At 36.9% G+C, this 18,928-nt stretch overlaps 1 protein-coding gene across 1 annotated transcript in view; it reads left to right on the top strand.

The window, feature by feature from the left end:
- The window catches only part of tm9sf2 (transmembrane 9 superfamily member 2), a 132,032-nt gene that overhangs the window by 23,557 nt on the left and 89,547 nt on the right, over window positions 1-18,928 (top strand). The window contains exon 2 of the mRNA XM_039744815.1: window positions 9,622-9,689. Coding sequence (XP_039600749.1) covers window positions 9,622-9,689 — 68 coding nt within the window. The remainder of the gene's footprint in view (window positions 1-9,621; window positions 9,690-18,928) is intronic.

The following is an 18,928-nucleotide window of genomic DNA, read 5'->3' as shown; positions in this document are numbered from 1 at the left end:
CACTTGGAAAAACCACTGGTGGAAAAGTCAGCTGGTGAAGGAAATGCAAAGAGCAACAGCGAACCACAAGAGAAAAAAATGTACAATCAGAGAGATGTTGCTGCTTCATTGCTGGAGATGTATGGAAAAATTCTTAAAGAAAATTCGTATGTGGCTGCAAAACCACCTTCAACTGCCGCAGAGTTAAAATAACAATCGTAAAGTTATTAACAATAATCATACTTATTAGGATGATCAGACGTCCAGAATTAAAAAAAAAAAAAAAAAAAAAAAGATTTAATTAAAACAAAAAACAAGTCATACTGCAGCTTCCTAATATCCAATCGGCATCTTCGTGCCTTTTCTGTATACTCAGTCGGTTGCTTTTGTAGTCTTCACAGACCTGTTCCTTGACACAGTCCGTATTTCTATGCTCTTCAGGTAATTCCTTCAACTTCTTGGCTTGGTTCTAATGGACTATGTAAATTTTGAGGCCTTGTATGCACAAGTGTGTGTCTTTCCTAGTAATGCACCATCAGTTGAATTCACCACAGGTGGGCTCCAAACGAGGTGTAGAAACGTCTCGATGATGACCAACAAAATGGAATCCACTTGAGCTAAATTTCAAGCATCATAGCAAATGGTCTGAATACAGTATGAAACTTAAAAAAATAAATACATTTGCAATTTTTGTCATTCTGGGCTATTAAGTGTTTCTTAATGAGAGGGAAAAAATGTAAACCGTTTTAGCATAAGGGTGAAACAATGTGTAAAGGAAATGGGCACTTTCTAATGGCACTGTATTCAAGCTTTTTACTAGTTTACAGTGATAAGTCGGGCTGTTTTCATAGAATACAAATATTTTAGTTATTTTTCTAGTTAATAACTTGTCTGTTTTTAAAATATCCTTTTCTGATGCGTCTCAATGAGAGTTCTGTTCATTTTATGTCTAACATATGTATGTACTGATTTTCAGTTTGTGCGGAGTTTAGACATGCTTTCCTGTGATGCTTTATACTCGATATGTTTTGTTTGCACGTTCTTTAAATCTGTCAGTTCCACTTAAGATTTGCCGCATCTCTAAATACTGTAAATGCAAATGATTATCGGCTGTTTTTTTTAAAAACTTTTTTTGGATTAAAACAAGTTAAGCGACACCACAAAATGTAATTTAACCTGAAGGAGAAAGTTTTGAAAGGTGCAGTTGGATCTGTAAATTATAGCACTAGAAATTTAAAGATCTGAAAACGCATCACTTCTAGTTTAAACCTATTTGTATTTTTGAATGGCTAGCTTTTATTCCATTTATATAAAGTAACTGGCTTGAATTTTGTAACCCTGTGAGCATCAGTAATGGTGCCATCAGTTAATTGAGTATATTAGAAGCATTATGTAACTAACCAAGTGTTTCTTATTCAATATTTGCAGTGGTTTTTTTTTTTTTTATTTTATAGATAACCAAGGGTTAATGTTGGGAATTGTGGTATAGTAGTTAAGTTGGACTTCACATCCTGAGGTTGTGGGTTCACATCTCAATAATGACAGTGCGTGACAATGAGCAAGTCACTTCACCTGCCTGTGATCCATTTGGGAAAACAAGAAATGTAACCAAATGTATTTCAAATGTTTTAAGTTGCCTTGCATAAAGGCATGAGTCAAATAAGTAGTATTAGGTCACTAAACTGTTTCTGTTTGGACATGCTATACATAATTGCACATGATCAAAAACATTCCTGCATTAGATTAAATCCTGCTTTTCCTAGAGACTTGGCTTTTTATTATGCTTATAGCAAAACACCATTTTACAAGAAAGTGTATTCTTTTGAATTGAAATGGAAATCTGTAGGAATAATGTGAAATTTGAATATACAGGGTGGGCCATTTATATGGATACACCTTAATAAAATGGGAATGGTTGGTGATATTAACTTCCTGTTTGTGGCACATTAGTATATGTGAGGGGGGAAACTTATCAAGATGGGTGCTGACCATGGTGGCCATTTTGAAGTCGGCCATTTTGGATCCAACTTTTGTTTTTTCAATAGGAAGAGGGTCATGTGACACAAACTTATTGGGAATTTCACAAGAAAAACAATGGTGAGCTTGGTTTTAACGTAACTTTATTCCTTCATGAGTTATTAACAAGTTTCAGACCACTTATAAAATGTGTTCAATGTGCTGCCCATTGTGTTGGATTGTCAATGCAACCCTCTTCTCCCACTCTTCACACACTGATAGCAACACCACAGGAGAAATGCTAGCACAGGCTTCCAGTATCCGTAGTTTCAGGTGCTGCACATCTCGTATCTTCACAGCATAGACAATTGCCTTCAGATGACCCCAAAGATAAGTCTAAGGGGGTCAGATCGGGAGACCTTGGGGGCCATTCAACTGGCCCACGACGACCAATCCACTTTCCAGGAAACTGTTCATCTAGGAATGCTCGGACCTGACACCCATAATGTGGTGGTGCACTATCTTGCTGGAAAGACTCAGGGAACGTGCCACCTTCAGTGCATAAAGAGGGAAACACATCATCATGTAGCAATTTCGCATATCCAGTGGCCTTGAGGTTTCCATTGATGAAGAATGGCCCCACTATCTTTGTACCCCATATACCACACCATACCATCAATTTTTTTGTTCCAACAGTCTTGGAGGGATCTATCCAATGTGGGTTAGTGTCACCATTCACATAAGTTTGCCTCACTGAACAAAATCTTCTGCGTAAACTGAGCGTCCTGTTCCAATTTTTGTTTTGCCCATTCTGCAAATTCAGTGCGGCGATCTGGGTCATCCTCGTTGAGATGCTGCAGTAGCTGGAGTTTGTAAGGGTGCCATTTGTGAGTAGCTAATATCCGCCGAAGGGATGTTTGACTAATTCCACTCTCCAGTGACATACGGCGAGTGCTGTATGAAGCTAGGACAGCCACTGATGTTTCTTCATTAGTGACAGTTTCATGCGTCCACATTTTGGCAAATCCAACACTGAACCAGTTTCACGAAACTTAGCAAGCAGTTTGCTAACTGTAGCATGGGAGATGGGTGGTATCGTAGGGTGTCTTGCATTGAAATCTGCTGCAATGACCCGGTTACTGCGTTCACCAGACATCAACACAATTTCTATCCGCTCCTCACGTGTTAACCTCTGCGACATGCCAATGGCTGTAAACAAAGAGAAACTTGTTAATAACTCATGAAAGAATAAAGTTACGTTAAAACCAAGCACACCATTGTTTTTCTTGTGAAATTCCCAATAAGTTTGATGTGTCACATGACCCTCTTCCTATTGAAAAAACAAAAGTTGGATCCAAAATGGCCGACTTCAAAATGGCCACCATGGTCACCACCCATCTTGAAAGTTTCCCCCTCACATATACTAATGTGCCACAAACAGGAAGTTAATATCACCAACCATTCCCATTTTATTAAGGTGTATCCATATAAATGGCCCACCCTGTATATTCTCATTGTTGGATGTTTTTCTTTTTCAAGTACAATATTTCTTTTGGTCTTCCCTTTAAGTTGGCAGATGCAAATATATATATGAAAGCAGTGCTGGTACCCTGTGTGTTAACACAGATATATTAACGTGAAGAGTGAGGAATGCAGAGCAGTATCTTCAAATGTTGATACAGTTTTGTGCCGCCCTCATTGGAAATGCTAGCTCTGTTTTAAAACTGGCACTGGGGTATTGGGCCATATTCAAAGGTATACTCCCTGTTGGAGTTCTCATAGTTGCGTCAGTGTACTGGAGGTAGATGGAATGGATTGTCATAAGAGCTGGTACGCATCTATGTAATCAAACTCATAGAATTGAGAAGTGCCAACCATCTTCAAGTACTGATGTAAAGAATTTCCTAGAAGAGTGGAGTGGGGCATACCCATTTAGAGTAAGCAGACGTGCTTGTGAATGTATGAGGGATATCCAGAAAAAAAGGTTACAACATCTGTTAAAAATCGAAAAAATGAATATATTTCAACCAAATTTACAGGGTATGTTCCAAAATATGTGTGTATTTCTCAACAAAGTACTGAGTAATTGTCATGAGCCACTGAAACCTACATGATGAGTGTGGGGAGTTTCAGGAGAATAGCTGCACAAGATAACCGCTGAGTGGCAGTTTGAAAATGCTTTGCCATTCCCTGCAAAAAAGGCTGCCAGGACTTGAATATCAGTTTGTACTATTTCATGGTTGAAAAATATATGTTTGTTATCTGTATGTATAAACATATAAACCACCAAATCACAACATCAGTAGTTAGATTATGCACTTTCCCACATTCTTTACTATATACTCTTTTAAAAAATAGATGCTTACAATTGTTTTGCAAAATGTACATTATGGGGAAAAAATCAGCTGAATCTGGTCAGTAGCTTGTGGTTCACTGCACTAATTTGAATCTTTTTTTTTTTTTTTTATCATCACAAATCATTGGTTTCTCTACATAGTCAGATGTACATTCATATTACTGTCTCTAATTACTTGGGTCAGTATTTTATAATGCATCTGTCATTTGATTTAGAAGAGTGTTTTATGTTATACATACAGGATAGGGCTTTCAAATTAGCCAAAAAATATTGAATATTCCAATTAAAAACAAATTTTCATATATATTTGAACTTAGATTAACAACCAGATGTTACATGTGCGCTTTTTTTTTTTTTTTTTTTTTTTTATTTTATTACTGCAGCCTTTAGTATTGACTGCTGGATGCACAAGTCATTCTCTAGGTAGCAAACCATTAAAGCAGCCAAGAAAAGGAGATGAAATGTTTGTCTGTGTGTGTTTGTGTTTCACAGTTTCTTGAGGACAGTCTGGAGCTAAAACTGCTGGACAGAAAAATACTAACCTCGAAACTTAAGCCTGTTATGAGAAGATAATTTGCTGATTAGTTTTTGAGCCAAATCATACAAGAGAGAGGCACTTTTGATGAACTCTCAAATACTGTAATTCTGCAATTAGTTATGAATTCTTCTCATCAATTGCCATTGTAATGACCTATTTTATGATCAGAAAGATGAACATCAGAGCATTAAATTACTGAAATGTAGAATAGTTCAGGTAACTTGGTTCCTAGAGCTCAAAGCCTGCTGATACTCCCATCCAATTTTGTTTTTTATTAATTTTTAATTAAAAGCAAATAACAATCAAATCAAACTTGAGAAAACCAAAATTCAACCCCCAGCCAAAAGAAAGTGAGTAGAGCCGGCCAACAAAGTAAATCTTTGAAGCAGCAAGGAAGGAAGAGTGTCCTTTTCCCTGATATAGAAGATTATTCTAAAATCTTACTGATGAATGTTTGGAGCATGCGCTTATCAAAGCGCTTTTCTGCACCCACCAATTAGGTCCTGCCATATTTTTAAAAAGTTTTGAACAGATCCTCTGAGTGAGAATTTGATTTGTTTCCAATTTCAAATAGTATAAAATATCACTTACCCACTGACTTAAAGGTGGTGGGTTGGGATTCTTCCAGTTGATCAAGATAAGTCTATGTGCTTGTAGTGAGGTAAAGACAATTGTGATTTATTTGTCCTCCACTTTAAACCCATCTGGGAGTACACCGAACACAGCTGTTAAATGGTTACGAGTGATTGTGACACCAAGGCTATCTTATAGGCATTCAAAGATATTTTGTCCAAAATGATGTTACTTTGGTGCATGCCTAAAATGTGTGGCCCACTGAGGCATGAGCTGGGTTGCAACGTTCACAGGTTGAATCTTGCCCTGGGAACATTTTTGGATAGTTTTAATTGTCATAAATGTGCTTGATAAAATGTTAAGTTGAATAATTGAGTGCTTTGTACTTATACAGCTATAGTGTATTCTGTGCATGGCTGCGTTTCACTCCTTTTCTGGAATGTTAAGTGAAAAATCCTTTCCTTGTTTTCTGAAAGGCTATGCTTATACGTTTAAAATCGGGTTTACTGTAAAGTAATATACGTCATTGTGCCTGCCAACATTTCTGTCGATGCTTGTTGGTACCTGCAAAACATTGGATTGATCATTCAAAAGACTGGGAAATCTTTTAGCCACTGTATGTTAAACTGGTACGTTTTTTGTGTCAAATGAACAATAGTAGTGCAGGAGTTTAAGTTGGATTGGGATTGGGCTTGCCATCCTCTACTCATTGCCTGTTCTCCTGTGAATGCTGTGATATTACATCACAGTACATCCACAAAGAATGTTCAATTGCAAATTAAATTTAAAAAAAAAAAAAACAAACAAAAAAAAAACTTTTGCACTGTGCAGACCTGATAAAGTCCAGTTATAGTTAAGTATGACTATTTCTATGTAATCCTCAAGTCTATCTTACAGCTGTTTTGGTATTTTTATGTATGAGTGAATACAAATGCATACAAGGCCCTCACAATTTAATTGATATTGAATTGATTTTGGCAGATACTTTACTGAAGTTCACTACTTGGAGGAGAGAAGTTTGCTTCATGTTCAGTGGTGCTGCCTGCTTATGCCATCTATCTCGGGTGATAGAGAGTTCAGAGGATGACTCTTGCCTATAAAATAAAGTTCACTAAACCTTCACAAGCGTCTGTTTTACAATATAAGTCCAATTTATTTTTCTATGTTCAGCATTGCACAGCCTTAGAGTATGAGTGAATAAAGCCTCCTCACAGTTGCAGTTATGTCTTTTTTTTCCTCTATTTACAGTTACCTGAATAAGTGAAGTAAATTTATATGCCATTATATTGTGTCCATTCTTCTTAATTAGGTATGATTGTGCAAAAAATCTGTGGTGAAATTTCAACACAAAAAAAAAAAAAAAATCTGTCTGTGTAGGTCGAAGGCCGGACCCTATCTTCACGAAATTTGGTAGGTGGCGTCCCTGCGCTAACCGAAACCAATTTATGTAGTTATTTCGGTGGTATGACGCCACTGTCGGCCGCCATATTGAACTTTTCGGTCTTTGTTACTTATGGGCCCAGCTTCAAGAAATTTGGTACGCGGGTTCCCAACGCTAACTGAATCCTACTTACGTACATATACATGTCCATAGCCTGCAGCTCAGTCACCGTGTGAGGCGGCATTGGGTCCCCCATCCCAACGCCTCCCACGTTGTTGGCTGCCTGCCTATATAAGGCCGTCCGTCACTCCAGTCTCTACATTCCCTTCCTTGCTTCGCCACGGGATTCACGTCTCCCTGCTGATAACTACAGCCTTTTTATTTAACTCCTTCAGGACTGAAGTAGACTTTTGTCAAAATTCAGGGGTACAGAATGGTAATCAGCTGTAAACTCGCCCTTACGTTTTAGTTAGACTCTCTTTGGTAGAAGGAAAGTTACATGGCTTTGCTGATTTAACCTCATTTCCCTACACGTGCAGGAGGAGCGAAGAGCAAACAACCTTTAAAATGGCACTGACATCAGGCGAGAGTCCAAAGAGAATGTGCAAAGCAAAATACTCCATGGACGTTTTACGTAATTTCGCAGAATAGGACTCTTACTTGTTGGACTCCGAGTTTGATGCAAGTGATATTGAGATGGATATTGAAAGTGAGGTACTGGTGTCATCTGATCGGTCCCCTACAGCAGTATTCGCATTATGATAAGAGGTACAAACCAGATTGTCACACTGAGACCACTACTGCCACCCTCCTGCTGTGAAGCTGAACAGGCGACAACATCAGCCACAGTTTTTTGGAAAAATAATTCAGCTCTCAAAGAGTTAATCCACGGCTTCTCCGCTGTTTTATTGCTCATTTATTACGATTATAGTTATTGTGTAGGTATTTTAAACTTACTTTACATTGTTCAGGTACCCATTTCCTTTATCATTCCAATCGTACCCCCATTAACATGTCTATTGAGGTGATCACCATCGATCAAAGAACTGTCACTTACCGAGTGGTTTCCATGCCCGGAGATGGCACCTACCTTTTCCATACTGTTGCATATTGCACGGCCATATCAGGCTCACCCTTGATATCCGGAGGAACATTGTGTCGTATGTATTGAATGACTGGGACAGGTTCAAGGTGTGGACTGATGACGGTACAGGAGATAATTATTCTACACAGGAACACTAGAAGAGTGAAATGCTTAAGCCCTTCACCTATGCATCTACATGTGAGTTGATGGCTGCCGGTGAATTGTTCGGTTGTCGCTTTCAAGTGTACCGAAATGGCCAAATATTTTACACCTTTTGACAACTGCCAATGCCTCTTAAACATCTTAGATTGACAGGTGATTATTTCAGTAGTGGACACTTTGATGTTTATGAATGTGTAAACTCTCAAAAGCCGGATGTGAAGTTATCGATGTAACCGGTTGTATACTTACAACGCTTGACAGATGCCGAATGTCTCTTCAATACAAGTCCTACAAATACTGTCGTAATTGAAACAAACCATGAGACTCAAACCGATTAGGACAGCAGCAATCCAAGCTGTGAGATTTGAAACAAGATTACTGTTCACATGGCCAACTGTACGTTGCATGCTCAAGAGTAAGCTCAGCGCACAGCTTGGTCATATTGCAACCGGAGGGCCGAAGTCACAATGTGGTATACAAAGAGATCCTTAACAAATTATTGGTATATTTTCCCTCAGTTTAAAAAGGTTTAATTTTTCTTCTTAATAAAAATTTTAAGTACTATATATATATATATATATATATATATATATATATATATATATATATATATATATATATATATATATATATATATATATATATATATATATATATATATATATATATATATATATATATATATATATATATATATATATATATGAGATTCCAGTTCGAAGACAATTCGCACACTTCTCGATGGTCCGGGATTTTTCTATGTAATAAACTTAAGTTATGGCGTAATGAAAATTGCATAATTAGATCTGGACCACCCTATATGTATATATTTGTAATGTGTTTTTATTCTATTTTGTTCTGTACCCAAGAAATTATATCTTTTGGTCTATATTGAGTCCAGTTACATTGTTGGGAGTTAATGGCCAAAGAGGAATTCAGTGCATATTTGTTTCCAAGTAATTCACACTGAGTAGTGAGGAAATAACCAGAAATTACTTCCATTAGTGTAGCTATATGTATTTGTGCATTTCAGTTATTGTTTTCAAGTAGCATTGTTTGGAAGCATGTTCAAATGCACATTGTAGAGTTCTTTAGGTGCTTAGGGTGATAATCTATTGTTATGTTATATAACTTGAATTAACTGAAATTTGTGAGTTTCCAGCAGCCTTACCACATGCATTTCAGCATGAAATTTTTTTGAAGCTAAGCATATTCGGGCCTGGCCAGATCTTGGATGGGAGACCATCCAGGAAAAGCTTGGGTTGCTCCTTGAAGCCGTGTTGGTGAGGCAAGCTGTGTTCTAAAAATGGCACAGTCCTTTGAATAAAATGTAAAACTGAGGTCCTGACTTTCTCTGGTTATAATATCCCTGTACTTCCTTCCTAAAAAGTACACAGTTTCCCAATGTCCAGGCTAAATTGCCCTCCATGACCTATTCATTCTGGCCCCCTAATCATTCCCTGTCTCTCATTTTCTCTTTACCTTTCTCTGTCTCTCCCTCCCCACTTCACCACCTATATATGATAATAATTAATTATTTTTAGTTGGTCACCTGGTAAAATATTGACTTTGCCTGTCTTCTGTCATTTCAGTCAGAAATTGAATTGTTTGTGAATCGACTGGATTCGGTGGAGTCAGTGTTGCCTTATGAATACACTGCGTGAGTATAAATATATATATATTTATTTTTTTTTTTTTTTTTTGGAGAACAAAATGCATTAACACATATAATAGGCAACAATGAAGTTCTGTCTGAAAGCAAACAAACTTTTTGATTTTCTCATCACTTAAACACCATGAACAACTAATGCTTTAATGTTTTTAATGATTCCATTGCCGATTGTTTTATTTTTATTGTTAAATCTTTGTGCTCATTGTGATAACTGGTTAATGTCTGCAACTTAATTAGTAGTTTAAGCTTGAAACTGAGGCCTTTAAAGTTTAAGCTTACCTATTTTTTGTTCTAGTACCTTTAAGTGTTGCAGGTTGTAGCAATAATCCTGGGTCTCTCATTTTCCTTGATGCAAGACATTTGATAGTTAATCTAAATTATGCTAAATTAGCAAAAGTATAGGTTAATATGGTACACACACAGTTTCCTTTGACAACTTAAGAATGCAACATCATTTGTCAATTGATTTGACTTTAGTATTACTGATGCTTTAAAAGTGTATGGCTGAAATAAAATATGCTCAAGCTGAAGAGTGAAACAGACTTCACATAGAGACAATGTTAGAAATGCTTTCCTGCTTTGTGCACTTTAACTTTGTTAAACTGTATAAATAGCTGTAGAACAAATAAAGGCCATCTTATTTTTATTGTTGGAATACAAAAATTCAGATATCCTTATTTGTTTCAAAATGTCAAGCAATACTATTTCCTTTATTCAACTTAAGTTCATGTTGTACTGCACATTTTTGTAACAGCTGGCAAGCAGTATTGCTTTTTATGCACCTATCCTTCCCTTATTTATTGGTGTAAGCTTCATTGCTTTTATTTGAGTGCCAAGTTTGTTCATCTCATTGCCTCTTGTGTCTAAGTGAATGCTTACAATATAGCGGAAGGTGTAAGCAAGTAAAAAATGAAACTTACTGATACAATTGAAGCAAACCTTTTGGTTAAAAATATTCTTAATGCTGTTTGTAGTACTAGGGTGTTGTACCATGCTAGCCATTATGGATATAACGAGAAGTCAAGTAAAATGACACCTTTTATTGGCTAACTAAATCGATTATAATATGCAAGCTTTCAAGGCATCTCTGGCCCTTGACAGTGACAGGAATAAAGGAACTGGCACATGATGATCAGACCAAACTGTTTTTTGAACGAACTTATTAACTGGAGAGTGAATAGTAAACCATTGATCTATATAACCAATGAGGGAAGAGAATGTATCAAATCTGGATATTTGTATTCAACACTGAAACCAACTGTATACACCATTGCTAAAAATTGCAAAATTTAAACAACACTGTAGAAACAGTGTTTGTATCTTTATTAACTATGGTTGCTATGTTTCTTTTGGAGAAATGCTCTTGTACTGCTTTTTGTGTTTGCACTTGGCACCAGATAAGCTTTCAGCTTTGATTTTTCTTGTGGCTGTCTCACAGTAAAGCTTATTTTGCCATTTCCGTTTGCTTTTAACTGACAAATGAAGAAATAAAGTCCTGAGATCTTTCATGTGTAGCTCTAATATTGATTTGTATCTTTTAATGTGCAATTTGCCATTCAGCTTTTAAGTGAAGTTATCTCTACCAATTTTATTTTAGTGCTGGGCGGTATACTGGTTCATGCCAAAAAAAGTTTTTTTATTATGATATGGGGTTTTTCTTACACCGCAACACTGGTTTATATAGCCTAAACAACGTTTAGAACGTGGCGCAGTGGGAAACTGTTTAAGGGGAGACTTATTTCACTGCTAAACACGCAACAGAGTACATGTGTTAGTGGAGTTATTGAGCAGTGAAAATGGACAGAACTTTCTGAAACTGAAGCTGTAGCAGCCGATAAAATTGAACATGATGACACAGTAGAACTTCTGCCGAAAAAAGGAGCTGTGTCTGGAGATTTTATGGTTTTAAAAGGTCGGATGTGCACCATTATGTTCAAATGTGTGAATACTGTTTCTATACTACTGGATAATACTGTAAGCCAAGTTGTACTTGTTTTATTTATTTTTTTTCAATACTGTGTAATGTAAATGGGTACTGTGTAATAGTGTGACAACATGTTGACTTTATTCTCGACATTTCCACTTTAATCTCGATGCTTATGACGAGAATAAAGTCGACATGTTAACTTTATTCTCGTAATTTTGTTATTAAAGTAGAACATTGTAAACTAAACTTCATCTTAAAATGAATATTTAATTTACTAGATTTTCTCAAACCCCGTCATAAGTTATGTAGCACATTAAATGCTTGTGTGTAGTGTTCCCGAGCTGTGTTAATCGCTACGTGCTTCTTAAACTGACTTCCTCTAGCGCAGGCAGCGCACAGAATACATTAATTTCATGATATTCCTGCTCCCTGAACATTTTAGAATGCTAAGATAAATACTTGATATTTTCATGATGAAATGAAATAAGCATTCATTAATCATGTGGGGGCACGGTGGCTTGGAGGTTGCACTGCTGCCTCGCAGCAATGGTGTCCTGGGGTGTTCCCTGCCTTGAATTTGCATGTTTTTCTGGTGGGTTTGCTCGGTGTGCTTCAGCTTCCCTTCAAAGTCATGTAGGATGTGGAGTTTTGTTACGCTATATTGACCCTGCTAGTTTATGTATTGCTCGTATTTACCCTGCGATGTGCTGGCTCCTCGTTCAGGATTTGCTCCTGCCTCGCACGAAGTGTTTGCTGGGATGGACGCAATCCTGACTGAATGGCATATTTAAACCTGTATAACGAATATATTTAAAAAATAAATAAGTAAATTCTGAACACTCCGTGGTCTAAGTTTTTTATAACTAGTTTTAATTTCGCAAAGATGTTTATCGTGTGGTGATTGGTTATGTGGAGAAAAAAAAAAAGGATAGAAACTGGGGGTTTGGTACGTTGGATAGTGACCGCATGCATGCAATAAAGAGAGCCCGCTCAGAAGAACATCCATTGATTTTTCCGTGTTTGTGTCTCCGACCACCAGATCACGAACCCAACATTTACACAATATTTAAGTTGAACCAGTGCGATACCCATTCATACGTCCAGTTTCTTGAAGCCTCGTCACACCTGCCATTAAGTTTACACTGAACGTACACCTGGGGACTCCTTACTGTGAGGGAACAGCACTTCCGCCATACTACCATGCATTTTTAATACCTGCTTTAATGCATTTCATCATGAAAATGATCTCCAGTATTTATCTTGGCATTCTAAATTTTCAGAGAGCAGGAATATCATGGAGTGAATGTGTTCCGTGCAGCGATCCCTTACTGCGCCTCCTCTTAGCGTAGAGGAAGTCCGTTTTTAAGAAGCGCTTAGCGATTTTAAAAACTGGGTCAGGGATCACTTAACACAAAGCATTTAATGAGCTACATTAACTTGTGACGGGGTTTGAGAAAATCTCTAGTAAATTTAAACATTGATTTTAGGGTGAAGTTTAGTTTACGATGTTCTACTTTAATGAGAAAATAAACTATGAGAATAAAGAGGAAATGTCAACTTTAATCTCAACTCTTTATTCTCGACATAGTGGTGTTTTTTTTTTTTTTCCATTGCGGCCCTAATACGCTTCCGTAGGGCTATACCACAAATAGCATTATAAATGCAAGTTGCAGTTTCATTATTTATGTGTATAGCTTAGCTTGAAGCAAGGTCCATATTAATGCATTTTGCCTTAATGATGGTCCAGTTGGTAAAGCTGTTATCATCAAGTTGCATTTGTTTTATTTGGTGAATACTGTGTAGTGCACCTTGGCTTGAAGTAATGGTATTGCTGGAAGTTGCACCATTATTTGTTTTGTTATTTATTAGTTTAAATATTATTCAGTTTTTAATGATGGTAAAGTTGTTTTAAAAAGTCACTTCAATGTGTCAGTGGACAGAGATTAACATTAACAGTGTAGTTGGTTTACAAAAAATATTCACTATTTATTCGTTTTCTAAGACATGTTCAGTGCAATACAACTTTTGACAAGCACCTCCGAGTCTAAATGCCTCTTTGGATGGTTGAGAATATGTTGTCAATTTTATCTTAAGTTTGCAAAAATTTGTTCAATAAAAGCAACTGTCATGCAATGTGATTCCTTCAGTTCATTAATTGAAAACTATCACTTTATGGGGCCCTACAAACCTGTATTAATACTTGTGTGCACATTACGTGTTTTTGTACAATTCTCAGGACAGTGGAATAGGTTATTCCTAGCCAGTCTTCTGCAGTAATTGCAATGGAAAATGTGGTTAACATCCACTCATGCATGGGGAAAAAAATACTGTTGAATACCGTGAAACGGGTATAATTTTGAAAAATACCATGATATAGAATTTTTTGTTCATACTGCTCAGCACTACTCTGGGTATTTGTTGCATTGTACCTTCGTGTCCCGGATACAGTGGGTACGGAAAGTATTCAGAACCCCTTCAGTTTTTCACTCTTTGTTATATTGCAGCCATTTGCTAAAATCATTTAAATAAATTTTTTTCCTCATTAATGTACACACTGCACCCCATATTGACAGACAAAAAAAAGAATTTTGTCCAATTGGGCTCAGAATTAAAAAGGTAAAGGACAAAGAACTTTATAAAGACATTCACAAATGTTGGTGCTATACATATACAGAGCAGGTTAGACTATGAAAGCAGTGGAATTCGAAAGGCTCAAAAAAATAAAAAGGCACGATACACGTGGAGAAAGTTAAAGGATATTAAAGTAGGAAAATTAGAAAGTATAAAAAAGTAAAGATCGCAGTAGCACAAACAAACAGAAATATTACTTGAAAAAGAGAAAATCGCCATGGACCAGGTGTCTTGGGGGTTGCGTGATTGGCGAGCAAATCTTCCAGTGCTTTACATTATATATTTGGTACATCAGAGGAAACACAAGTGCAGTTTTAAGTGAAACAGCATGTTAGGATTACCAAGCAACTAGTGTGCATTTTCTTATATAAAATAATCAAAGCAGATGGTGCACAGTGATTGCTGAGTCACTCCATACTGCTCTTCAGTGCTAACTAAAAACTCTTAAGTGAAAAGTTGATTAAAGCCTTAGTTATACCAAATTTAAGCTTTAAAATAGTCTCATTTATTCCGTATGGTGCATATACCAGCACATGAAAGCAGTAGAGGATCCGTTTGTTATACATTTAATGGATGTAGGCAAAGGTGAAGCTGCAGTTATGAAGTGTGGTGGTTTTTTTTTTTTTTTGTGTATGTCAAGGAGGGCAGTTTATGTAGGCCTTAAGAGTTTTTCCATTTGAAGGAAAGGTCGGAATGTTCTAGCCACTGACTCAGAATAAATTTGAAGCTTTTGTGTTCTCTCTATTTTAAAAGAGAACCAGCTCAAGAAGTGAATGGCTAAATGAACATATATATATAATTAACTAGCAAAATACCCGCGCTTCGCAGCGGAGAAGTAGTGTGTTAAAGAAGCAATGAAAAAGAAACATTTTGAAAATAACGTAACATTTTGAATGTAATTGTTTTGTCACTGTAGTGATGAGTGTTGATTGTCATATATATATATTATATTATGTATATATGTATATATGATATATATATATATGTTGTATGTATATATATATATATATATATATATATATATATATATATATATATATATATATAGTTATATAGTGGATATTATGAACTATCATATTTGTTCAAGTTCTATTTAAATTTTAAATAGAAGGAATTTTTATTTAGTCGACAGAAATATCTTTGGTAGGAATGGTAAAAACAGACAGGAATATTATTCGTGAATAAATCAACTCAAACCTTAAACAACTTATAATATTTTGCTCTCCATAAAAATATATCCTGTCAAAATTATACAAATTCAAATATGAACATGCTGCATAACAAAACCTGGAAATATAAATAAAATGTGTTCCTTTCAGCAATAACAAATCAAATCATTCAGTTGTCTTTGCTCATATGTCATTTTAGAGCTGGACGCCTGGCATCTTTTTTGGCCACAGGTTCGCTTCTGTTTGGTGTGAGGTTCTGTGTTGTGGAGATTCTCAGGATGGATTGCAGGTGCTCATCAGTGAGGCGACTCCTGTGTGCTGTTTTGTTAGTCTTTATCACTGAGAAGAGCTTCTCACACAGATATGTGCTACCAAACATGCACAAGGTTCGAGCCGCATGTAGACGGACTTTTTTTGTTCTTCAAAGTCACCAAAGCGCCGTGCAAACTCAGTGCGCAGTGCGCTCAGTTTATCAGCAAAGTGCGTATTTGGGAACACCGTAGTGACGACTTGGTTTAACATTACTTGGCAACAGGGAAAGTGGGGCAAGGTGCATTTGTGTCTCCCATAAAAGCAGCTTCACTTGAAATCACTTTGTGATTGTGCACGGGTTAAAACGTCCGCTGAAGTGTCAGATTCTTATTTAATTATGCTGCTTTCTGTATCTTCTGCATTGCATTCAGGTTACCCTGATGTTTTATCTCATAGTGCCGTCTTAGATTAAATTCTGTAATTACAGCCACATTAGCTCCACAAATGAGACACACGGGTTCAGTAAACATATACTCAGCCTCCCATCGGTTTTTAAAGGCTCTATTTTCAGAATCAACTTTTCTCTTCAGCATCGTGTGAGCTAGCTTCGCAATAACTTGTTCGGCAAGGCGGCTGAAGCGCTGCATTATGGGATCTGTAGTTTATTGTGTTACCAGCGCTTCATATACCCGGGCTTTAATAACAATAATACAGTATATAAAATGATCTCGGGGCGGATATAATTACACGCCGGGCGGATGTGGCCCGCTGCCCTTGAGTTTGACACATATGGACTAAATAGAACTTGAAAAGATATATTTTTTCAAATGTGATCGCGCAATTCAAATAGAGTTGACGCCAAGACTACAGCCTGCATCCTCCCCTCGCTGTTACTTTTTTACCGTTCATCTAATGAATACACTGAGTATGGCTTTACCAAAACAATCATTGATGGTGAATAAAGTATCCATTATTCGAGTATGTAGATCGGTATAGGTATATCTCTCTCTCGATCTCGATCTCGAAGTAGTGTGTTAAAAAAGCTAGAAAAAGAAAAGGGAACATTTTAAAAATAACGTAACATGACTGTCAATATACAGTATTTGTTTTGTGAGTTTTACTGAGTGTTGCTGTCATCAAGGATTTGATTATCATTATTTCTTTCAATCAGGTTCGTATTTGTAGGATGTGTTGTGTTCAAGTTACATTCCGTGTTTGTCAATCGTTGTAAAGATGACAGGTTTCATTCATCGATTCGTTTCTTACTGCATCAATAAACAGCTCATCTTCTTTATCTGAGACCTGACACACTGCATGCACGGGTTTTTTTTACACTGTCTTCCTTTAGCGGGACATTGACTTTTTCCACCTTGTGCTTTGTTTCCGCAGTAGCTGGATTTATGAATATGCTTATCAGACGCTTCATATTTTTTGCTGCCTTTTCAATTGTGTAATTCGGTTTTGTTCAGCTCTTTGGAACTGTTGCCTTTTATCTGTGCACTGCGCCAGTTCACGTGAGCCGCTTCGGTGTACATGCATCGAAGGTTCCCAGCTGTGCTGGTGCCATCTCGTGCTATGTCCATGGCTGTATTTAATGTTACCTTAGTCCTGGCACTTAAAACTTTCTCTCGCAGTTTCGCTGAGTTTGTGTCAAACACCACCCTGACCATCTCATCTTCCTCTCCATAAACACAGTCCTTCACCCGTGAATATTTAGTGGGAGTTTGCTATTGGATTGCGCTGACGGACGGCCTTATATGGGCAGGCACTAAATTACAAGCGCCAGCGCAGCCTGTCTATGAACTTAATTTAAAGTGTAGGTTTACATCGTGCTTCGTTTCCGAATTAGCAGAACTCATGAACATGGTTGTATATGTCACTCGCTCGCTTCTTATTGTTTCGCTGCCTTCTCAATTATATAATGCATGTTTTCTTCAGCGCTTTTTTGAGGTCTTCCTGGTTTTCTATGTACTGCGTGATTACGTGGGAGGCGTGATGATGTCACACGAAACTCCGCCCCCACGGCGTTCAAGCTCATCTCCATTACAGTAAATGGAGAAAACTGCTTCCAGTTATGACCATTACGCGTACAATTTCGATATAAAACCTGCCCAACTTTTGTAAGGAAGCTGTAAGGAATGAACCTGCCAAATTTCAGCCTTCCACCCACACGGGAAGTTGGAGAATTAGTGATGAGTCAGTGAGTGAGTGAGTGAGGGCTTTGCCTTTTATTAGTATAGATAAATAATAGTATTTTGCTACAAACAAAACTGTGTGGTTTAATTGTAATTTTTTTTTTTTTTAAGATTTAAAATCTTAACTTAATGTGCCAATGTAATGAATTTTTTATTCCTGATCTTTATTGTTCATTTGACACTTGTGAGTCATAGGGTTCTGTATTTGGAGAAAGTTAATGGGGTAAATATGGCTTACAAATCGTAACTGAAGTGAACGCACTCACACAAATCTATCTCTCTATCATTTTTCTTCATCTGTAGATCATAGTTGGTGGAGCAAGCTACCCACCTCCATCCAAGCTGCTGACTCCCTCAGTGTGTTTAAGAAGTGATTGTTTAAATGCTGCTGTTCTGTGTCTGTCAAATTGATAATGAATGAATGTTTTTTTGCTCAGTGAATATCTGTCAAACTTGATATATTTATTATGCAAGCATTGTAGATCTGCATTTGTGGTGATCAACTTTTGTAACCTATCCTGCTACACTTGTTCAAAACAGTCCCCTAGACTGATGTTACTCAATTATATTGACCTCCTTTGTAAGTTGCTTTGTATAAAAGAATCTAAGCAAATAAATATAAATCTATATCCAGTGCTCTCTATAATATTAAATTGAGACAGACACATTTTTCCTTTACCCATCTTTTCCACAATTTAAAATTACAAATCAAACAGTTTTAAATTGCTTCATTAGTTAAAGAATGAGATACCTAGGCTTTCTTCTACATACTAACCTTGGAGTTTGAAGTTGCCATTATTCAACATGAGGACAAGAGCAGTGTCAATGAAAGTAAGAAGCCATTAAGAGGCTGAAAAACATTAGAGACATCTGTAAAATCTTGTAATATCAATAAGAAGAAAGAACACACTGACAAACCCTGTAATCACAAAGGGACAGGTTGGCCAAGGAGACCAGCATTGCTGATGACAGAAGAATACTCATTATGGTAAAGAGAAAACCCCAAATGCCTGTCTGACAGATCAGAAGCAGTCTTCAGGAGGTAAATGTGTA

Source organism: Polypterus senegalus, chromosome 2, assembly GCF_016835505.1.
Source record: "Polypterus senegalus isolate Bchr_013 chromosome 2, ASM1683550v1, whole genome shotgun sequence".
Lineage (NCBI taxonomy): Eukaryota > Metazoa > Chordata > Cladistia > Polypteriformes > Polypteridae > Polypterus > Polypterus senegalus.
Note: the sequence above shows the minus strand (reverse complement) of the source record. Positions and strands in the feature narration are given on the sequence as shown.